Raw genomic sequence first — 24213 nt, forward strand, 5'->3', positions numbered from 1 at the left:
TTTTTCAATAAGTGACTCCACTTTAGCAGTCCACTAAGTAATTGTTTATTTTTCTGTATTCCACATAATGAAGTGTTTTTCATGCAGTCCGAGCATAAAATGTTTTAACCAATGTACTAAAGAGGAAGAATGTGGATTGTAAAGAAATGTCTCCATTCGCCTCCTACCGGACGCTTCAGTGGTGTCGATCTCCACCGAACCGCTGAGAGGCGCTGCCTCACTCAAACCCAGAAAAAATGTAAGAGAAGAAAAAGAAGAAGAAGAGCGGCGGCGGCAAGCATAAAATTACTGTAAATTACTCTGTGTGAAATGTAAACATTAATCAGCCATGGTTCAAGAGTTTCATGTATTGAGATGCTTTTCGTGTCAAATCTTTCAAGTACAGCAGGTAATATCATTTACAGGGTTTGTTAAACTTTAAACCGATATTTGATGCGAAATCTCCAGAGCACATATCATATCGATCCTCGACAGGACTTTTTGCGTCGGCTCTCTCATTTCTGCGTCTGAATCTTCTTCACTTTTCTCCACAGGTCAAGAAGAGTAAGAAATGGCAATGTAAAGTGTGTGGTGAGAAGCAGTCAGTTTTAAAGGTAAAATATGTTTAATTCAAGCAAAGCTTGACATGATGACACATCGTGGGTGTGTTATTTTATTTTAACGTTATTTGTATATTTTGTTGCCAGTGATGGTGTTTGTTAAAATATGTGTTTTGTTTGAATGTGTTTATAGGAGTATGGTCGTGGTGCTGCTGCTGACTGCAGACGTCATGTTCAGAAACTGAATTCTCTGCGTGGAGAGCTGCTGGAGGTGAACAGAGAAAATGTTTTGTCACAATGGTAAGCAGACATCGCAGGAGGCCAGCTTGACTAATAAAATGATTTATTAAATGTTGCATTTGTTGCCTGCTGTTTTATAGGGAGCAGGACAAAGATGATCAGAACGCAAGTGTTAATGAAGATCTGGATGCACATCATGAATCAGAGGTGAGGCATACATTTTGAGGGAGGACTTTTGTCTGATCATAATGAAGAGAGATAACATTTCATATGATGAAGAATTTCATTAGGATCTCTTATGTTTAAACTACTGTATGTGTGGAGTCCATTTTCTCAAAAAGGTTTATATGTAAATGATTATCTGTACAACACTTTGTAGTAGAAAACTTAATACATCCTGACATTGTTGGGACTTTCCTTTTCTGTCAGTGTATAAAACTCCGTGCCAAAATATCTTTATAGAGCATATGTTATAAGCCATGCTGGCTTTATATGTAGTCTGTGTCTATAACAGGAAGTGCCTACTGTTAGCCGCTGGAGTAAATACATTGATCGAACATCTGAAGATCCAAAACAAGAGGAAGATGAGAAAGAAGAAGAAAATATTTACATGGAAAGAGAGACATTCAGGAACCGAGGACCTAGGTTAGTTACATGTTATGATATACTCCACTTTCATCCAAGATGTTTATGTCTATCTTTGTTCAGTCAAGAAGAAATGTAAGGTTTTTTTTTTTTGAGGAAAACATTAGGATTTTTCTCCATATAGTGGACCTCAACAGTTTACAATTTCGATGCAGTTTAAAATTGCAGAAATCGTATATGTAACGCATGACCTTTCGACGTGATCACGTAATACTTAAGGTCATGCTGTTAAATCGCAAGGCAAAATGAGAAGTTGTGGTTAAGAAGTATTTATTTTTAATGAAAATGACGATCGATTTGCTAGATAAGGCCCCCTGTCTTGTTTGGGATCGTTTAGAGCCCTTTGAAGCTGCATTGAAACTGTAAACTGTTGAGGTCCACTAAAGTCCAATATATGGAGAAAAATCCTGGAATGTTTTCCTTAAAAAAAAATTATTTCTTCTTGACTGAACAAAGCAAGACATAAACCTCTTGGATGACATGGGGTGAGTAAATATCAGAATTTTTTAAATAAAAGTGAAATATTTCTTTAAAGGTGACATAGAATAATTGAAGGGGGTATTTATCCTTGTTCTGTGATGTGACATGTAGACAAAAAAAATTTTGTTTGGGTCTGTAATGCCTTAGAAGCTTCCTAAAACCTCTCTCAGATAGCTCTATTAGGGTGGAGGATTTTAAACAAGTGGTTTTGCACCTATTTGGCTCCCCCTACTGGCTTAACTTGCAATCTCATTACTGATTGGCTGACTTTGCTGCCACTCAAAAAATGTAGCCAATTATTTTAAAGTGGAGGGCAGTTAGATGCCCGTGTTGTCATAAGCATCAGTTTTTCAGATTGGGCCGTTTTCTGGCTGACATTTCTAAAAGAGGAATTTCTATGAGACCGATATGTTTAGCACTTTTTGTATGTTTGTGAATGCGGGTAGACTACCATTATTCAACAAAGACAAGGTAAAAATAGTTTTTCATTCTCTGTCCCCTTTAACATACTTAAATGCAGAATTGTACAGTGTTACAATACTAAAGCACTATAACGGCTTAAAAAAATACTAGGGGTGGGAATCGCTTGGACCCTCATGAATCGATTCAGAATCGATTCTTAGGGTCCCGATTCGATTCAGAATCGATTCTTGACGTACTAATTTGCATATATGTGACGTCATTACGTCGCATTTGCTTTCAAAGCCAGGTTAATGTTTGCGCTTTTGCTAGTCTCTGAACTGTCATATACTGTACTTTAATGCAACTAGGGATAAATAATGTCATTCTTATATACATACATGTCCTGTTTCTGTTGTAAGACATTAAAACCAGTAAAAATATTAAATTAGAGTGACATATTAATTCTTTATATTACCCGCATTAACTTCCACGAACGTTAAGCGTCTAATCATCATCATTGTACACAGTGATTGGCAGTATTACTGTATTTATATAATGCAGCGCACCCAGCGACTGAATAACAAACTATGTGCATATTTTTTCAGAAGTATATTCATGTTATATCTAAACAGTCTGCGGATGGTTTAGGGCAGGGGTGTCCAATACGTCGATCGCAAAGGCAATGCCGGTAGATCGCACAACTGCTGCTCCACGCGCAAAATTGTCATTATGGTCTTTTGGAGTAATTGTGAAACATGCAGGTCTTTTTGAGTTGCTGCGCCTTTCTTCTCAAATGTGTTTTGCCATGCCACTGCAGCTCAGTCGTCTTTAACTTCCAAAATTCACATGGATGCGCATTCTTGCCTCACACACTTGCTGATTCACACGCACGGTGTGTGTGAGCGAGCAAACGAGAGGGAGAGAGAGAGGCAGCGTAGCGCTGATTTGTATGCTTCTGTTTGTTTCACTAAACCGCATCTCCGCTATTTTAAGGAGTACTCGACGTGTACTCAAGGATTTTTTTTTTAAAACTCCTCAAAAAGAATAGAGTAATGGTGACAGCCCTAAATTCAATGTAGAGATATATGCAATATAGTCCTACAAGCATTTAAAGTGTTCTTTCTCTTCTGCTCTTGTAAGCTCCGCTATGCGCTCTTGCAGGGCGCGCTCTCTTAAGTTGTCCGTGTGCATCACCGCTTTGAGTTCCGCCTTTTGGTTCTGATAACGTGGCGTTATTTTGTAAACTAACATTTAAGAATCGATTCTTGACATTTGTGAATCGATTCAGAATCGGCCCACGTCCGAATCGCGATTCATCTAAGAATCGATTTTTTTGCCCACCCCTAAAAAATACCGATCTGTTTTTTTTTGTAGACCACATGCTTTCTTTATTATCAGTAGTAGCTACCAATACATATTTTACAGAAAAAGAAAATTGGTTTCCAAATTAAAGTCTGTCGATGCCCCTTCTGGTAACTTTGAGCACAAGGAGTCATGGACAGGTTGTCTGGATGATAAAACTCGCCCATACCAGGTAAAATTATTATTTATGCAATGTATTAATGTATATCCAGAAATATTATTTGATCTATGTAAAAATCTTTCTGTAGAAAGAAAAATATGATGTAGATCAAACAGGTATTTTTTGAGATCTTGACCCAGTTTATGTTTCCATTGCAGCCATCACAGCATGACAGGAAGTTGAGTTCATCAAGAAGTAGTGGACATTTTTCTAAATATTCCAACCATGACAAAGCAAAAGATGTCTCCCCTAGCACACATCTCCCATCATCCCCTCCGGCTGTTTCCGGCTACCATACAGGCTCCACTGGTTACAAATACACAGCGGCAAACTCTAATAAATACCAGCAAAACTCCTCACATACCCAACCAGGAGCTGATGTACCCAAACATCTCCCCCTGCCCAGCAAGGTCATTTCTGAACCTTCTTCTAATCAATCATTTGAATCCAAATTGGGGAGCAAGGCTTCCAAATGGAATAAATTCCTCGCTGTTGTCCCAACTCAAGAAGAAGATGATGGTGTGGATGATCATTTATCAACAGTGATGCCTGAATCAACAGACATTCATTATCAAGAACTAAGATGTCCACTGGTTGGGGACACAGAAACAGGAAGGCAGATGTCTGTTGGTGGCGCTTGTGTGGATGGAAATTTCCACGGGAGTGCATTTAGCTCTGAACAAGCCGTCTGCCAGCCTCCGCTAACCAAGAACTCTTGTCCTGGTCTTTCTTTAAACTCCATGTTTTTTACTGATGAAGACTTTGATGACACATTTTAATCTGTTTGAATTCACTACTACTGAATAATATATGTTATTTAAGGATACTTGGATAACAGCTTTATTCTACAGTTCTTGTACTTTCATTTAAGCAACTTAATGAATTTGACTAAATGTCATCAATTTTCATTAATTCATTTAATTGACAAACTTCAAAATAATTCAAACACAATATTTTAGATAAATATTTTATTAGGGATAGAAAAGACAGGAATTGTAGAAGACCTAATATTTACTTAATTTTATCTGATTACCTAGTAATACAAACATCCCAGGTTTCCGCCTCGTCTAACAAAATCTGTTTATGTGTTAAGGAAATGAACACAGAACTTCTAAGTCATTATACTTATGTCACTAATCAACAACCTGAAAGTAATTTGCATACATGATATATATAGATCTTACTATTTTTCATTAAACTCAATAACGGAATTAAGTATATGCTGGTCACCAAATAATCTATATTGTTTACATTACAATAAGAAATTGTCATTGAAAAAGTATAGAAAGACTATTGGTAGAAAAGGCTCTAGTATTGGCAGGAACTTCAAACATCATTGAGTAAATAAAACCCAGATCTTCTGTATTCCTGTGCTTCTCTTTTATTTCTTTGGTCCATGTGGTTTAGAGAATTGGATGGTGTCCAGAGCACCTCCAATGTCGTAATTTTTGGCATGGAGGAGTCTGGTGAGCCAGCCACCCTCATCAGTAAAGCCCATGGAGAGCATCTGAGAAAGGGACTCCACCAGCTTAGGGTCTGCATCTGAGAGAGAAGAGATTAAAGATTAGGTTACTTGAATTGTTTTGGTTTTGCTATGATCATGTCTGAACATGGTTTTTGAGCATGCTTTACCTTGGGGAAGGTGTGGGTAAAGAGCTGCCTCACGTAGACCTGTTGGGCCCGGTGTAGCTCCTGTGATGGAGGTGGTGCTTAAAGGAGCTGCTTTATCATCTGCCCCATCCTGCTCTATCTTGAGGGACTGCAGCTCTCCTGTGGAGGGGTCGACTTCTTTGGAGCTGAGATGAGTCCATTCCTCATCGCTGACTTGGTCTTTCTGGCCCTTTAACAGAAAGGTTCAAAAGATTGAGTATTAAAAGGATGTGTGAGGAGCAACATTATAACCATAATCTTGGAACTGTTCACTATTAGGGAGCGTGTACACCAAAAATGCTAAAAGCGGCAGGTGGATGACGACTAGGCGCTTGCCAGCATTTTTCAGCTAATCGTTTTGATAATCGCTTTTGATATTTGTCCCACCCCTCCTACCCTGTGATTGGATGACGGAGTGAGAGGAGATATTGACAAGCTGAGCATTTCACCCACAAAGTAAAAAGATTTCAACTCGACACGGAGCACGGAAAAAATGCAAATTGCGCCCGTTCAGCGCGGAAAAAACCCACCAGCTGCTGGCATTTTTTAAAAGCGCGGCACTTCCATTGGAAACGACTGCAAACATACGCCGGTGTAAACGCTTTGGTGTGCACGCTATCTTAGGTCTTCTAATATAGCTTGAATGTCTTAAAATAACTACCTTTGTTTCCTCACTGGTGCTTTCTTCAGTGCCCTGACTTTCTGGTCCCGAACCTCTGGAGAGAAGCCACTGTTCAAGGTCACTCGGGGCACTAGGTGGTCCGCTGGAAGTGGAAGGAGTTGCAGTAACTTTGGTCCTCTTGCCATCATGCTCAACATCAATATCTACATCTATTCCTGAAAAGCAAATTACATTCAAGAGTTAACAAATGATGCTCATCAATAAACAACCCAGATGATCATACCAAAGCAAAAAATTAGCATGAAATTTACCAAGAGGGCCTAACATGGCAGCCACTCCTTCTCCAATGTTCTTCAGGTAATCTACATTAGCCTGGGAGGAGTCAGTTGCACCTGTGGATAAAATTTAACACTGAGCATCAGACAGACCTAGTGATTCCTATTTTGATGAAATTGTAATCGAAGATTATGGTTGTACAACAACTATATGTTTGGCCACTTTGACCAACAGTGTCGTACCGTTCTCCCCTGTCTTTGCAGAGGTATCCTGGTTTTCCTGGGCTCCAGAGGGACCCGGCTGAGCCTGGTTTTGAGCTTGGGTTTGGGCCTGAGCTTGGGCCTGTGCCCACATGCAGTGTCTCATTTTGCGCAAATGCTTCCCACGAGGGAACCACTAAACAACAAAAAGCAATAACGTCATTTCAAAGACATAAAAAGATTGTGCTACATGTAGCAACAACACATTTAGAAAAAGGTTTACCTCAAACATGTTGGCAAAAGGGTGGAAGATGGGAAGGAGAGCATGCTCCTTGTGGAGGCCTTTGCCCTGACAAGTAGAGCACAGGTCATAATCGGGGCAAACGGTGCACTTGAAACGGGTTCCAGCCACCGGCCCCTCGCACCCATCACAGGTCACACCTGGGTGCACCATTGGAGGGACATGAGGGTGAGGCCCTGGATGATGATGCCCTGGTGGGCCCATATGAGGTGGTCCTGGTGGGCCCATGTGAGGAGGGCCCATATGGGGAGGTCCTGGAGGACTGCAGTGGGAGGCAAATGCGAATCCAGGGATCCCATGAGGGGAGGAATCACGTTTATGTTCCTTTCTTTCTGCAAAGGGAAGAAACATAGCAAAATTAGAGAGAAAAGATAAAGGGTTGTAACTTGAGACTTGCTGGTTCGAGTCTCATATGACTGACAAGTTGGGACTAAAAGGGCCTGTGTTATCATTGTTACTTACGTTTGATGAATAGACGGAAGGTGTCGTCCTTCACCAGAGCCAAACCCATCATGAGCTCATCATCGGAGGAGAAAGCGATCATATCGCCATCCTCATCTACACAACAAGTACAGAAATAAGCAAATGATCATTATTATTGTGCTAATGTGTTTGCCATAGTTATTATGAGTTCATTCCAGTATTGCCATTGACACATTTACACTACATTATAAACATCAGACTGCACATAGCATTTAATGAACTACAATGGTAAGTAGGGCTGTAACGATTAATCGTGCAAATGCATGTTTTCTCAATGAATGAATAACGGTAAAATGCCGCCACATCCAAAAGCCAGAGGGCGCTCGTGTGCAGAAACTTCAATTGTGCCACAGAAGAAGTAGCGTTACAAACACTATTCCAGGAAATGTCTAGAAGAATATTTATTTTGCCGTTTTTCAGTTTATTTCAGGTATTTTCATGATAATAAAGAATATTTTGAATGATTTTGTTTAACGAGTGTTGGTTTTTTAAATGCACGTTATAAACAACTCCGACTCATAATGATTTTAGATTGATAAGGACTTCTTACTGACCAAAGCGCCATAGTACAAGCACAAGCTGCGCATGAAACACAGAATCGCAGCCTTGCGATTCAAAATCAGGGTCTTTTTTTAATGGGACACGTGATTTATCGTTACAGCCCTAATGGTAAGTCCTTACAACTGACATTTTCAGCAGTAACAACATAAACAAACGTCTTTGTGGAACAAACGTTACTTCCGGGAAACTTCGGCAATAACAACAGAGTCCTTTTAGAGTTGTTTATATCTGATAACAAGCTAAATAAACATTGTAAGATTACTTTAGTTCAAATCATAGCAAAGCATATCGAAAACTACACTGAGCTAACGTTACTGTGTAAAATGTTTACTGTATAATGTTACGTTACATGTATACAATGTTAACTACAGATCGGCTGCCCTCACTTTACATAGCGGTGATCTATTATCGCCGTCTTCCTCGTTTTTAGGAACTAAAACGTTTGTTATATTCTACGAGGTATTTGTTGCAGAGTTCAAAGTTCCACTAACTACAACATTAAACAAACAGAGACCGGAAGTTACGTTCCGTCCATACGCGTAACCGCGAGAACGCGCGCGTGTCCGATTATATAACCAAAACATTTCGATGTGTCAGGGTGTGAAGTAAACAATGTTAATTTTAGCGTATAAACTTAAAATTGTAACGTTACTTTTGTATGTACAAACATTATTGTATACAATATCATATGCTAAAGAGGGTTATTTATAAAAGTTACGTCCAATGTCACTTTGTAAGAATCACTATGAGCTTTATTTACATTTTTAAACGTACCACAATTTGGGAAATGACAATGGCTATATAATTCCATATGCAGTCGAATAATAACTTGAAACCTTACCTTTGTAGTACATTTGAAAGGGCGCAGTCCTGAGCCCAACAAAAACATCGATCAATTTTCGTTTCAAATACTCGAAACTTGTAGACACATCCTGATCTATGGCAAAGCGACGGATCTCCTTGTTGCAGTCGTCCTTGCCGATGAGGTAAGCTTTCACTGTCATCGACATCGTAGCGATTATTTCTTGAAGAAACAGTCGACTGAAATCTGACTTCTGGATGTGTTGCGCAGTAGAAAATGCGTTTCTTGGACACACAGTTCGGTGTTCAGCTCGCGACAGAATGCGTTTCCTATTACAGCCGACAGCGCTGTATATAAGCCTGAGCGTCGTATGCAAATTCAAGCGAGAAAGCAGCCAATCGACGAAACGAGCGCAAGTTTATGGGCGTGTTTAGGGGCGTCTTGGCAGAACGGGGTTGTCCGAGTCCACCGTCATCGCAGGGCAGAGTTCATGTTGTGTGTAATCATGTGATGTGACACACATATGAAAACAACATGAACCGAAGGATGACAATGCAATATAAGAGGAAAATCCCTTCTGCACTCATACACTTTATAGATGACAATAAACACATATTTATTTTTACAGTCGTATTGCTTTTTATTTCTAATTTAACCAAGTTCTCTCTATGCTGCTTTTTTATAGTAACAGGCTATTTGTTTTCAATTACTGGTTTCATAAAGAAAAGAGCAGTCAGACTTTGTGTTCGGGTTGTTTGTTTGCTTATGCCTATACTTTACATTTATCTATACATGTTAAGTGAATTTTATTTATTTATTTCCTAAACTTTTATTTTTACTGATGTAATAGGCATGAGAGAAATAAGATTATTGCTGTGTCAGAAGGGTTTTTTGTACTGTCAATGTTGTATTGACATTGATGTGTAATTGCTATGATATGACAATGTGTACTGTGTTCTATGCAATGAATAAAAAATAGTTCATCCACAAAAAAAAAAACATGGGACTTCTCTTATCAAAATTAACTATAGTTTTACTACAAACAAATAACATGGCTACCACAAATTAACTATGGTTTTACTACATAAAAAATTGTTTAACCTGGTATTTTGTATAAAACCATGGTTTTATGAATGGTAATCAATACAGCAAAAAAATGAAGGTTACTACACATTATAATACTATATAACTACTAGAATAAATCTATGGTTATTTTTCGTAATGTTGGTATTTAATGTAGTTTGTTGTTACAAAGTTTACTAACCCACTTAGGTTTGATATGACAAGTGTTTAGATAAAGTGCTGTGTCATCTTGAATGAGGGTTAGTTGGTCTATTTAACATGGCTGCCTAAAAAAAACTAATTCAGAGCTCGATGTGTTTTTATCAATGAGTGTAGTTAACAAAGCCTTACAAGTAGAAATATGGTTGTAAGCACTGATCTGTATATTATTATAGATCACTGGTGCTATCTAGGGACAGATAAACTTGTTATAATATTAACATTACATAATATAAACATGGTACATTAGTATAAGTACATTATATTTATACATGTATTAATAAAAACAAAACCAAAAGGTAATTTATAATAGAACGTTGATCTATTTTATATCTATAATAGATGAATTAAATAAAAGTAAGTTTTGATATTTTAGTTTTAGTTTAGGCATAGGGAGATTACAGCGTATGATAAATGTTTTGAGAAAACATTAGTCCTCATGGTGACATGATGAACTTGTTGTGAATATTCTAGAAAGTTCGTGAAATATCTAAGAATAGAAAAAAATGTAGTCATTCTGGAGGAAAGTGAGGGTGTAGCTATGTCACCTGATAATGACTCACTCGTGTCACATGACTTCTTTTGTTTACATGCAACGTCATTGCAACCTAACTAAAGGTGACATCACATTTTTTCCACACAAGTTCTCAATCTTTGTTTTACAACCAATACTTAGTCTGTTTGGACACTATACTTTAAAGACCATTATTACAAATGTTCTCTGTATTACTTTTAATATGAAACACAATTTAACATGTAAATGTTTAAATTCTGAGCTATGTTAAGTCGGCCTATTTAATATAAAGCTGACCTTTCCTTGGTTACTTTTATGATAAAAGTAAAAAGTCAATGTAAACAGAAATGGACAAAACTTGGTAACTCAAGAACACAATGCATTTAAAAGGAAAGAATAATTATTTATCTATGCTCTGTTTTAAAAAAAACTAAACAAATTCAGTCACTTAAAGTCATTTAAAGGTAAATACATCAATGTGGTGCATTCTGAGAATAGAAAGTCACTCGATTTATAAGGAATTTTATGTTCTTGTCAACAATTTAGTGCTCTATTAAAATCAATTCTCCATAGACAAATGGTGATAATAAGGCACACAAGTCACATACACAGCATTTGATAAATGAGATTCATCATTAGTCAAAACATGTTTAATGTTTATAGAATAATTAGTTCATACAGATTAATAATTGATTGAATTATTAGTTTTTGCGCCCATTTTTCATGAGTTGAACTCAAAGATCTAAGACTTTTTCTATATTTCTCTCAATTATTGTTCACAAATCTGTCTAAATGGTGCACTTCATGTGGACTTTCGTTCTTGTGGCTTAAATAGTGCTTGCTTAGACTTCGAGTCCGTAGGGTGTCCCTTCTGTAATTTTTACGCACCGAATTTTGCTCACCAGCGCCTCCTTTGCACCCTTGATGCAGTCTTTGGCGAAGCCCGCACTGCTGCAGGCTACACAGCAAAATCTGGAACCTCAGAATAACTCTATAAGAGTTATTTCAACACTTTTGAAAGTGTTAGCACATTGACTCTTTTAAAGTGTTAGCATTGACTCTATGCAGAGTTAAAAATCTAACTATAAATTTACACTAATCAGTGTTAAATATTTTTTTATTTGTTAAAAATTAACTCTCTCAGTGTTATTTGTTAACTCCAATGTAGTGTTATATTTTTAATACTATGGTGTTAATATGGTAAATGTAAAGACAGCAACATATTACGGTACTTTTGGGAAAAAAACTTTATTTATAAACTGTTATTTAAAATGTAACAATACAGCAGTATAATCTATCATTCTCATTATAAAACGTTTAAGGATTTATTAAAATGTCATCTGATCAACATTTATGACAGAAAAATTGTCCTCAATGTATCATGTATTTAAGTGTTAATTAAATTGACATATATTAACATCCGAGACAACTAAAAAGCATTACAAATGTATTACAAAAGTACAGATATTTATAAACACAGTTTATGGGATGCTTCAGTTCATACAAACAAGTTTGACAAAAAGCCATGTTGGTTTTCACATAATAACAGCAGAATATGATGATCCTTGGTCTTACCTCAGACTGGATATTGAACTTTTCTGTTAATAAAACAAAAATAAAAGAGAAACATGCATGATTAAAAAACAACTAATAACTACCATAACAACTAATATTTACAGAATACATTACAGAATTCACATACAGAACACATTACAAAATACTTTGAAATCAGTTATACATTCAGGGGCGTTGCTAGACATAAAGCTCTACTGGGGCACAGGCCCCCCATTTTTTTTTTTACTTTTTCTTGAAAGCCTGTGTGCAAGATACAATTTCCTTTGCTTAACACACTATTCCAACATTGCAACAAGTACTGGGAAAGACAAACATTTATTTAAAAATATTTAAGTATCATCTTCATATATACATATATACAACATAATTAACATGTCTTAAGGCATAAAATGTTTGGAAATAATGGCTGGAGAGAAAAAAATGTTATGCACATTTGCATTTTACATAACAATGATTAATAACTTCTTTTTTATTTTTAAGAATATTTTCATTTTATGACTACTAAAAAATCTATCTTAGTTACTGCTAACTGATTATGTAATGACCTAGAGCTAGTCAACTAAATATTAATTTCATATCTGAAAATACAGAACAGTATAACACAGTTTTTGTATGTGAACAATGCAATTTCATAGACTATTGACAGAGGTTTTCCTGAAATTTTCCCTCTAATGTTTAAGCCCTGACAGGGTAGGATGTTATAATAATAATAATAATTAGTTACATTTATATAGCGCTTTTCCAGTGCTCAAAGCGCTTTACATATGAATGGGGGAATCTCCTCAACCACCACCAATGTCATCATCTCTCATTTTTCCTTCCCTTTTCCTGCTTTGCACAAAACATTTCTGATTTCCATCACATGCGTCAATGAGATTTTCATTATTATTTAGAAACTTACTTTAGTCTCGCCATGTTTTCATAAACCAACTCAATCGCGTGTACTTTGTATGCGGCTGCGCACGGCAAAACAGTCGCGTGCACGCCTCAATTCATGTCCGCGTCCGCGAACCCATTCATGTCCGTGCGCGGACGCGGACATGAATTGAGGCGTGCACGCGTCAGTGCGACTGTTGCGTCGCTTTTTCAAACGTGAATTGGGTAACTACATTGCATATAGATCCGTTTTGCCGCGATTGTCTTTGAATAAACTAGTTAACTGCTAAAATGTAAACTTGAGATTTACACAGGGGCACAAAAGATTTACACTGGGGCACGTGCCCCAGTAAAAGGGGTCTAGCGACGCCCCTGTATACATTTATGTTTTACACAAAATACTCACTTTGTTATAAAATGCTCTTCGTCTGAATAAATTTTCATGTAGGCCTATTTCTGTGCTCCTCCAAAGTCCCCAAAGCAAATCTCCTGTAGACATTAACAGATTTAAAAATTAAAACTATTTAAAGCTAAAACAGCATATAAAGCAAAAATAAAAAAAACCTCCCAAAACATTATGAGTATGAATTGCTCCATCTGAGGCTAAGACCTAAACTCAACTGCCGCATTTATATATTGACAATAACACATGACTCTTAATGTTAATCTTGATACTAACAGCAATATAAAACATAACACCTCATAACTTTCAAATGTTATTAATCAAAAAAAAATGTTATTGAACATTTACTTACCATTTACAGTGAAAGAGATGACCTTCTGCTTGAACTGCATCATCCAAAAACACGGTTCAGTGTGTGCTGTAAAGAGAGGGAGGTCTTCTTCTCTATTTAACACCCTAGGAGTTAACAAACACCCCTAACACAACACTGTAGGAGTTGATTTTTTTTAAAAGTGGTAACTATGTTTTGACACCAACTCTTTATTTTCATAGAGTAAATTAACTCTGAACTCTTTATATTTCCATTAACACCGTAATTTTAACTCTGCTAAATTTGCTGTGTACACACTTTAACAACTCAGAAGCCCTTGCGAAACAGCAATCAGACGAATCAGATGACGAAAGGGAGGAGTTCACACTGGGCAACTTCTCTTCCTATCTCCGGTGTGACGCTCGAGTCTGTGGACCCTTGTGGACTTGAGTCAAGGGTCCCTAAGGTCTGCACTTCATGATGTCATGTAGACTCTGATAAAGTCCACAAGTCCAGAGTGTGCCATTTGGGACAGGGCCTTAGATGGCGAATGTTAGGAGTTCACACTGATGGGCAACTTCACTTCCTATTTCCGGCAGGACGCTCGAGTCTGTTCCAAAATACGACTCCGGTGCGCCCTCGTTGACTCAAGTCAAGGGTTCACTGCCTGTCATCATTGATAGAGGGTATGCATTGACGTTCCACATGACCACGCGGAACTCGCCCCATCGAGTGGCAAACGTTCAAATTGATCTTAAATTGAATTTAGTTGGACTTGATAGCAGAGGTGGACAATACTTAGTTACATTAGTTACATTTTCCAAGCATCTGTGCTTTGTTTGTATTGGAGAAAATTTTACTTCACTACATTCTAAATCATATAATCATACTGTGTATTCTTTTATATTGCATATTAACATTTATTTAATACATAATTACATTGAAATTGTGTACTTTTACTTGAGTAAAAGTACGTTAATGTATTTAAATTTTAAATGTAAAACTAACATTTTTATTTATTAAATGTAATAGAATAACCAAAGAAAAACACGGATAAAATACAAATACCTGAAAAAATACTTTTAAGCAGAAAGTAAAACCTCTGCTTCATATTGACCCTAGCACTACCACCTGTGCTGTGGACGTTGGCATGAACGATCTTTACTTCTTTTTTTTCGGTGTTTTTTGGTAGTCTGTAAAACGATAGCTCCGTATTCTTGTTAAATCTGTTAGTATAGTCTATCACACAACATCGGTTTCCCATTTAGACGCGTTTTCACCGTGTTTTTGCTGATTTCACACTGTGTACACAAATGCTCCCGCTCTGTTTTGCCACTCAGTGGGCGTAACCGCAGGCACTGTCGCCGAAGGTGATGTCACGTGCATACCCTCTATAGGAAAGATGAAGCGAACTACTGAAACGGTTTTTTTTTCAGATTTATAAACAACATCGCAATGCTACATCCCCGTTTTAGCTATCAGTTCAAACTAACGATAGTAAACAACATCAGTGTTGTTAATCAGCTAACGATTGCCAAGGGCCCTCGTCCGCTCCATCCGCCACACCCCAAGTCAGAGAGGATGACGTCAGAGATGCAGCCTGTCCCGCTACAGTTTCCAACAAAGACGTCAACCAAAGTGAGCACTTTTAAATAACAGGAACTTGTAAATTATGTTAATAACTTATCGATGTATGTCAAAACTGCACTGACAATGATTCTGTGTAAAATCATTAAATCAGTTATTTGTTATGTCATATTTAGATAAGTGTTGCACTACCCAACTACAGTACTTAACATTTACTAAAATATTATATAAGCATCAATTTAGAAACCCTGCACTGGGTTAAGTTTACAGTATATTAAAGTTTGTTTATAAAACTAATAAACTATATCAGTTAAAACACCATGCTTCCCTCATCTTTTATGTTTTAGAATATAATATGAATTTTAGTAATGTCTTAGGCCTACCTGTAATATTTGCTAAATGTCCCCCTAAATCAGGGATGGGCAACTTCGGTCCTGGAGGGTAGGTGTCCTGCAGAGTTAAGGTGGGAGCGGACTGGCCATTGGAAATACCGGGAGCAATCCAGAACGGCCGGTCCATTTCGGGCCGGTGGTTAAAGAGTTTTTTTTTTTCTTTTTTCGATGCGCTACAGTACCGCCCGCTCAGCTTCAGCGGAACGCTGTGTGTGTGTGTGTGTGTGTGTGTGTGTGCGCGCGCGCGCGCGCGTGCGTGCGTGCGTGTGTGTGTGTTTCAGACCGGGCCAAACCAATACTTCCAATCTTGAGGGGGGATAAGAGCGGCCCCTCCCAACTAGGACTAAACCTTGTTTTTCCTGACATCCGATTGGCTCAAATGCGCCGATCAAAGGAGAATATTTTGTATTTTCAAAAAAGCTTCTTAAGAAAGTTCTTATTTTTTCCTTAAGTATGTCTTAAATAACATCTTAAAGTTAGGATAACCTTAATGTAAGATGTTTTATAAGTGATTGTTTTAAATGTGACATGTTGTATTTTTTAGTCTGAAATGACAATTTAATTGAATCTGTTAGATTAGTTTAAAGAGGAATTTCACTTATATAATGAAGTTTAATGGCTTACTCAGTTATATGTTAAGAATCACAAATAAGTATTAGTGATAATAATAGCAAACATCAGGGCCGGAGTAGGACTCATTTTCAACCCTGGAGTTTTATAGACCGGGCCACTTTAGTTCATGACTGCATTAATAATAATAATAATTATTATTATTATTATTATTAATTAATAATAATTGCAAGTTAATACATTCCGTTTTGTCCAACTCCTCGTTACATTTTACATTAATAACATTGACAATTAAAAAAGTACACAAGCATCATCTCAGCAAACACAGAACGTTCCCCTAACGTTAGTTTTTGGTTATTTACCATTGGGGTACGTAAAACTAACCAAATAATAACATCCTATTTCTGTAAAGAAAAAAAATCTGGCTAACAAAAACAAACCTTAAAAAAATAACGTTATGGGAACCAAAAAATAACGTTAGGGGAACGTTTTTAGAACCAAAACTAACGTTAGGAAAACGTTTGGGAACCAAAAATTGTTAGCTGTGATATTGCATCAATGTGCCGCTAGATGGCGTGATTGTCTGATGTTTTCTGTAAGTGGTTGACCACCAGACATACTGTAATAGCCTACCACAAACATTAAAAAGTTGTAGTAAAAATGAAAAAGTAAACTAAAGATAACAATTTGCCTGAAACCGAAAAACTAAACACGAAACTAATATTAATTCACGCCATTCCAGACATATATATATATATATGTCTGGAATGGCGTGAAGAATAAACAAACAAACACACATATTAAAATGCAGGCTTAAATAGCTGTGTGTTTTTCTTATCTGACCGCAAGGAGGCGCAACTGCATCACCAGCCCGCGCCGTCCAGCTCGCCACCGCGCGCAACACGCACACACCTCCTCCCGTATAAACGCCGTCATCTCCCAGTAAACGGGCTTTCGCAGTGTAGCGGTGAACACAAACCCTCTTCTCTCTCTTCTCTCATGAGCGACGCTGTCACTGACGCTCAGACGCGCTCGAGCACACGGTTCGGTTCGGACATGATACCGGCGCGCACCCGGAGATGAGGCTCAGAAATGGCACCTTCCTAACAGTCTTACTATTCGGGTTATGTGGGCTCATATCGTTATCGTGGTACACCGCATTCAGCAATTCAAAAGGTAAGAAAGAGGCTGCGCGCGTCTCGCACGCATCATGTGTTTAATGCACTGCTTTACTTGCATTCGCTCCAGCATCCTAATGCAACGCTGAAGCTCTCGAGCTGTACAATATATAAACAGATGTTTGCTGCTTGGCGTCTGTTTGGACACCTTCTGTTTTCAACTGTTCCTCAAACTATCCAGAAGGCCTGCTGATATTTAATGGATAGCCTATAAGAGAATGACATCATATTAATGTTAAACAAATCATGATGTTGATGGATACATTTGGAACCATGTCTGCCTAAAGAAACCTTTTATGCTGAGATGTTGCTCTTTGTTTAAATGTCATTCCACATGCACTTAAGGTTCATTAACTGTTTGTTTATGTTTGCAAACTAAAGAACCTTAATGCAGAATCATTACAGTCAGGTGCACAAATGACTCTGAGTAATATTAGTTTGTAACATTTTGGAAAGATGTTGACGCGTTTTCTCATCTAGGTTAAAAGTGGATTCTGTTCGCATTGATGGTGGTGTGAAATGCAGTTATACACCTTGTCATTTGGTTTCTTGCTTAACTTGATAAAGTCTTGAAAGATGTGATGGATTCAGTCTGGCTTGACTCTTAATGTTTGACAGCTCATGACTTTGTGAGAATAATCAATATCAGTTCTTGGTCATGTTTCCAAAATAGCTCTTCTGTTAGACTCAAATGATCTATGAAAGTGAGCTGTAAAGGATTTACAGTGTCCTATCCTTTGGGTGCAGACTCAATTTTCATAAATTAAACTCAGGGGCTTCACAGCTACACATAGTATGTGTATATAACTACTACACAGTTTTTAAATACATTAATGCAGGCGGAGCAGGTGTGAATGACAGGTAGGTGAAAAATAGTTCCTCTCACAATCACTGTTTTGACTCGCTCTGTCTTATTTATAATGTCTGTCTAGTAGACTTGGCCATGGATTAGTCATATAAGTGTATTAAGGCTATCAGCCCAATTGTCCTGAAGCTTTGGGCCTTAACAGCTGCACAACAGAAATAGGTTTTGGATACATCTATAATGTTTGTGTTGATCTACTGTAGCAAGGAAATGTGCTGCCGCCTTACTGCTTGATGAATGTTTTACTCTGATGTCCATAGTGTCACATGTATATTCATTTAAGTGTGTAGAGTATTATATTTAGTTTTTAACTTTTATTATGCATTGGCATGCATATGACAGTAAATTGACTGGACCAACAACAGACTTGTTCTGTGGCTATACGCTGAACTGAGCCGTTTCTTTCCAAGTTTGCTGTCTATTTTCCAGCTGATAATATTTGTCTTGCTGGAACGTCCTACAAGCTCTTGTCTAGAGCCCAATGAAATCCATTTTTTTTTTGTTAATTGTTTTGGATTCCATTTAGTTTTGTTTTCATTTTTTAGCCAAGTTTAGTAACCAGTAAACTTGTTATACAATGCAACAGCAGTTTATTAATGGTAAATACATTTTGGTAGTGTTTTAATATTTGGGTAATGCTTACAGAATTTTATAGTAAAATCCAACATTGAATCTTTTTGTCAAAGTGCTGTCAAATGTATTGAACAGTACAAATAAAAACAGACATAGTTAAAACATTAAAGCCAGCCTCTGCATTTAACTTCGTCAGGGCTCCAGACGAACTTCTTTAAAAGCACAGTAGCCCCCAACTGAAAATTTTGAGGGCGCAACCAGAAAATTTAGGGGCACACACCGTAAATCAACATGCTAACCAAATATTCACATTTCTACTAGTTTCCATTGTATTACTAATAAATACTTTGATGATAGATGCAGAAAGTACAACGTGCAGTTTCAAAGTCAGTGTCACGTCACAAAAAAAAGTCAAATTTATTGGTCGCACACGTGCCCCTGGATGTAAAATTCAGTGGCACACTCTCAAATTTTGGTGGCAGTCTGGAGACCTGTTAGTGTAAATGAGGGTCTCAAATTTTAATTTCTCTTTTTTTTTAAGACTTTGTGGTCTCAGACGATCTCTTCGACGTGGTTTTCGTTATTCAGAAGTAATGCATTTGGTTGATGGTACGTAATCACGTGATCATGTTGCGTCCCGCAAACAGTGAAATGTTTCCACAGATTTTTATAATTTTATACCACGTCAATGAACTGATAATCGCAAATAAGTTATAATGTATTTTTTACAATAGTTGTCAAAATCTGCATTATAAAGTAAAAATCCAATTTTCATGTCTTGATTACGTGATTTAGTCCGTGTGTTATGCATCGTGGAAATCATAGGGCCCTACTTGTCTGAGTGTGCTGTCCTTCTTCCTGCCGTAAACCATTCAACTCTTGAGTCTTTTTTTAGCTCTGAATAGGCTCATCACAAATGTTGACCTTACGGTTTACATTTACAATAGACACAGTACAGTATGTGAGATTTTCTCAAGTATTCATTGTGTGAATCTCAGAACAACAGTCAGAAATCATTGTGTAAATCTCAGATATAACTGCCTTCAGTTCAAAATCAAAAGAAAAAATATGTAATATATTTTAAGGCTATATTAGAAAGACTTTTGCCTTTGTTACAGTGGTTATTTATTATTATTATTATCTTGATTAAACTGTTTTGTCACCTGTAATATTATATTATATAATGTTAATTTATTTAATACATTCTTATTTATTGATAGATTCTTTTTTTAGGATATTTACCCATCACTGCTTAGCAGCTTACATATAGTAGGAATGAATTGATTGTAGGTTATAAATAACTGATGCTCATAAAGGCACATTCAGGTGAGTTAGATTAACTTTAGATTATTGTCAACAAAAACGACTCACTGTGTAGTCACGCACTTCTAAAAAATGAAAACAAACATCTTGTACCTGTCCGGGCTCGTTTGTAAAACACACTGTAACATGAGGAAGATCACGAAAGTCCCAATTTGTCCCCCGTAATTGCAGTGCTTTTCAGAACACTGGAATGTCTTACAACTAGATTCCCAAATGGAAATAGTTCACCCAAAAATGGAAATTCAGCCTATTTTATTTACCCTCATATCATTTTAAGCCTGTAACTAAATATGCTGGTTATGATGTACAAAAGTGTACATGTCTGTCAATCCTTAGAAAGGACAGAAGATAAACACTTATACAGATTTAGTCTTGCAATATAGTACATTATATGGAATACTTATACAGAACATTGTTTTGTTTTTTAAAAGCTGTGTAAGTAGTGCTGGGCGATATTGTCCGAAATTCCTATCTCTGTAATTTTGGCGTAAAATAGTAATATACGGTAAATATCTTTCTAGCAGGTGGAATGCATGTTAACATGCAAGTCAAAGACTTATGAAAAATGTCACATTTACCTTTATTAAATGAGCATATGCTGAAAATCTAATTAAAAGACAAGGTTTCCTCTTTGGTATATGGTTGGTAAATTTTTAAGTTCCATTATGAACTAGCACATTTATTAAAGCGTTTTTTTTATTAAGAAGAGTGCCTTGAATTAGTTTTGAATGACTTGCTTAAGTTATTCACCAGTGAAAGTAAATCAGATAAGCTTTTTGTCTTCAGTGCACACATTATAGTCTTGTCCGGTCTGGTGCAGGTGGATGTCTTACCTGTGACAGTGAAGAGCGAGAGAAAAGCCTCATTATTTGTATCCTGAGAGAGATGAAGATCTGACTTGACCTCCTGGCCCTCCTTATTTCGTTCTTGTTTGGTCTCTTTTCTTTCTTTCCATTGCTCACAAGAGGAGTAAAGCCCAGGAGGTATCACATTGCCTTTCATTCCCGTTTGAGCCGGTGGTGATATTACCAGGCTTGTGTGTGTGTGTGTCACAGTGATACTCCCTAGTCACCCAGAACCTTCCCAGCAGAGATGAGGCAAGGAATCTAAAGCAACCTTGAATTGATTTGTGTTTTTGAGAAAATAAATGGATAGAGAGTAACTAGAGACACCGCCTGTCTTCTTTTGGCAAGAATTTGCATCCTTTAATGGTTTATCTAACCTGAAGTCCACAATAAGATTTTAGATACTCTTTTTCATTTTACTAACACAACCCTTTTTGTGTTTATTTAATTTATCTATTAGTTAGTCAGTGTATTTGTTTATCTGTTTACACTGGATACATTTTGGCGTTAAAACAGTTATTCGATTTGCATGAATTTTAAACTGCCAGCAGGTCCAAAACACTACAGTTTCAATGTCCCTGTTGGACTCTGTTATCATATGATAAAATGTATAAGTTGCAGAAGTGCAGCACTTGGGCATTTATGGGGAGCTTTTAAAAATTGCAGTGTACGTTAATGCTATGAATGTACTAAATATATATAATATATGCAAGTTAGGGTGCATGATAAATTGCATGCAATTGTCCTACGCATTTAATCAGTAAAGCCGGTTTCTTGATTAGAAGTAAATTGGCATCACCTGCTTTCAAATGGAGCGGCATTTACTACACAAAGCCGTAGTTCACTGACAATAGGGGCAATTTCGCCTTCATTGTCATGGACGTAACACTAATCAAGGAACAGGCTTTACTGATGAGATGCGCATGACAATCGCATGCGATTTATCATGCAGCCCTATTACCAGTGGTCTCTGTGAGTTGCCCGCCATTATTATTTTTTTACACTCACCTAAAGGATTACTAGGAACACCTGTTCAATTTCTCAGTTACTACTGAGAAATAAAGAATAAACAACAGATAAATTGCCTGTGAGGTGTAGCTCTCTGAGTGTCATTTGGTAAAAATAAAATTCAGCCGTAAGATATAACCGTTAGACACGGATTGCACCGGAAACCCAATTTGTCCCCTAGACTTGAGGAGGCACAAGCAAAGGTTAATGTGTTAAAGGGAAGTGACTAAAAACAAGCACTTATTTTGACATTGAGTCAAATGTGGCCGTGTTTTAAGTGCACGTTGAAACATATCTCTGCATGATCGCTGACTTGAGTTTTCACTCATGCTAATTTGTTCGGTCCCATTGCGTTACATAATATTGTGTAACATCCTCCGGGTGCTGCTCCGTTTTCAGTGTTCAGCAGTCCAGCCAAAAGAGGCTGAGCATGAAACAGAGATGATGAAAGAGAATTAGATGTTCACAGCCAGAACCTGTTTGTGTGTGTTCCTGTGTGGGGCTTTACTAAAATTGTGTACCGTGTAGTTTCTTGTTTTTAGAAGGGAAATGAGGGAATGTATATAACATGCACCTGGATGTCTAATTGATGTCTAGTGGTTGTGACCTTAAACCAGTCATTTTTAATTCCAGTCCTAGGGATGCACTTGTATGTTTTTTTTTTATCTGACACATCTACTTTATTTCATGGATCTCATCAGCATTTGTTGATGCTTTAACCCAAAGCAACAAAGTGCATTCAATCTATTCATTTTTTAATCCATAGCTTTAAATTATAGTTAACCAGAGTGCTGAACTTGTAGCGGCATTGGTATTTGCTTCTGTATAATAGAGATTTGATGTGTGTGTATGTGCACACCTTTGGAAAGACTTGAATAATTCAGTACAGGAGTGGCCATAGACCTCTTGAATCTCTCCCTCCGAAGTGAAAGAGAGCCAGAGCTCAATCCAGCTGAGAAGCGCATCTAAATATTTCATTCGTCCAAGGCCACAGATTCTGTAAAAGCCCCGATCAGTTTTCTACAGTTGCTAATGAGGCTTTCAGACCTTACTCAGGCAGCTTACAACAACCTATAGACATATTAATATATCTGCCTCTTCTGGTCAACCCATTTGGTTTTGTTTTAGTGGAATCACTATAACATTGTTTGCTCTTATAAATATTGTGTGTCAAGAGAAGTGCGTGCGTGTGTGTGTGGTTATCAGGAGATGTGCCTGTAGGCAAGATCAGGCTTGTCCTTCTTTATTTAGCCTCAGTTTTTTACATTGAATTCATTCAGTTAATTCAGCTCATGGAACTCCTCTCTTTCACTCATTAAATGATGTGGCACTCAGCCAAAGGCTACATTATGCAAGTCCCCACCCCCGGCACTGACTTCCTCACTCATACTCACTCATACTCACTCATACTCACTCATACTCACTCACTCACTCACTCACTCACTCACTCACTCACTCACTCACTCACTCATACTTACCAATACTCACTCACTTATACTTTCTCACTCATACTCACTCACTCATACTCACTCAATCACTCACTCATACTTACCAATACTCACTCACTTATACTTTCTCACTCATACTCACTCACTCATACTCACTCAATTACTCACTCATACTTACCAATACTCACTCTTACTCACCTACTTGTACTCACTTACTCGTACTCACTCACCAGCTTTGGTTATTGCTAACTTGGGTCTATTTTTATTGCCAAAAATATCAAAATACTTCATTATCAATTAGCAAAATAATTGTTAGGGGCAGTACAAGATTAGTTAAAACATATCAACATAATGTGATTTAAGTTTCCCATTAATTTATTTTATCATTGAGGATTTCTTAAAAAATTTAATTCAATCTCGTGTCTCGTCTTGTAGATTAAGTGTCTTGTCACACTCCTGTGGTCTGTGTGGGTCCTAACACTCCAGTATAGTGGTGGGGACACTATTGTCAAAAAGCACTCCATCACACTCGTACTCACTCACTCATACTCACTCATTCATACTCATTCATAATCACTCACTCATACTCACTCATTCATACTCATACTCACTCATAATCACTCTCTCACTCTTACTCACTCTTACTGACTCACTCATACTCACTTACTCACTCATACTCACTCACTCACTCATACTCACTCATACTCACTCACTCACTCATACTCACTCACTCACTCATACT

General features: G+C 37.3%; 3 protein-coding genes across 3 annotated transcripts in view; 2 read left to right on the forward strand and 1 right to left on the reverse strand.

The window, feature by feature from the left end:
* The first annotated feature begins 258 nt into the window (after positions 1-258).
* On the forward strand, positions 259-4632 carry mrnip (MRN complex interacting protein). Its single transcript, XM_065268053.2, has 7 exons — positions 259-388; positions 534-593; positions 733-839; positions 920-986; positions 1294-1424; positions 3732-3840; positions 3987-4632. The coding sequence occupies exons 1-7, from the start codon at positions 329-331 to the stop codon at positions 4605-4607; spliced, it is 1155 nt and encodes a 384-aa protein (XP_065124125.1). The 5' UTR covers positions 259-328; the 3' UTR covers positions 4608-4632.
* A 149-nt stretch (positions 4633-4781) lies between these two features.
* Positions 4782-9053, reverse strand: sqstm1 (sequestosome 1). Its single transcript, XM_065267980.2, has 8 exons — positions 8763-9053; positions 7340-7435; positions 6860-7209; positions 6619-6772; positions 6412-6492; positions 6140-6315; positions 5461-5668; positions 4782-5370 (listed from the first exon to the last, which is right to left on the reverse strand). The coding sequence occupies exons 1-8, from the start codon at positions 8929-8931 to the stop codon at positions 5210-5212; spliced, it is 1395 nt and encodes a 464-aa protein (XP_065124052.1). The 5' UTR covers positions 8932-9053; the 3' UTR covers positions 4782-5209.
* Positions 9054-17157: 8104 nt separating this feature from the next.
* The window catches only part of mgat4b (alpha-1,3-mannosyl-glycoprotein 4-beta-N-acetylglucosaminyltransferase B), a 146594-nt gene continuing 139538 nt past the window's right edge, over positions 17158-24213 (forward strand). The window contains exon 1 of the mRNA XM_065268096.2: positions 17158-17407. Coding sequence (XP_065124168.1) covers positions 17311-17407 — 97 coding nt within the window. The 5' untranslated portion in view covers positions 17158-17310. The remainder of the gene's footprint in view (positions 17408-24213) is intronic.

This window comes from Paramisgurnus dabryanus, chromosome 16 (assembly GCF_030506205.2).
Source record: "Paramisgurnus dabryanus chromosome 16, PD_genome_1.1, whole genome shotgun sequence".
In the NCBI taxonomy this organism is placed as follows: Eukaryota; Metazoa; Chordata; class Actinopteri; order Cypriniformes; family Cobitidae; genus Paramisgurnus; species Paramisgurnus dabryanus.

Coding starts and splice junctions, on each gene's coding strand:
- sqstm1 (XM_065267980.2), bottom strand. CDS start 8,931: ATGTCGATGACAGTGAAAGCTTACCTCATCGGCAAGGACGACTGCAAC. Junction 7,436..8,762: donor CTTTCAAATGTACTACAAAG/GTAAGGTTTCAA, acceptor CTTGTTGTGTAG/ATGAGGATGGCGATATGATC. Junction 5,371..5,460: donor TTACCCACACCTTCCCCAAG/GTAAAGCATGCT, acceptor CTTCTCTCTCAG/ATGCAGACCCTAAGCTGGTG.
- mrnip (XM_065268053.2), top strand. CDS start 329: ATGGTTCAAGAGTTTCATGTATTGAGATGCTTTTCGTGTCAAATCTTT. Junction 389..533: donor AAATCTTTCAAGTACAGCAG/GTAATATCATTT, acceptor TTTTCTCCACAG/GTCAAGAAGAGTAAGAAATG. Junction 3,841..3,986: donor ATAAAACTCGCCCATACCAG/GTAAAATTATTA, acceptor TTTCCATTGCAG/CCATCACAGCATGACAGGAA.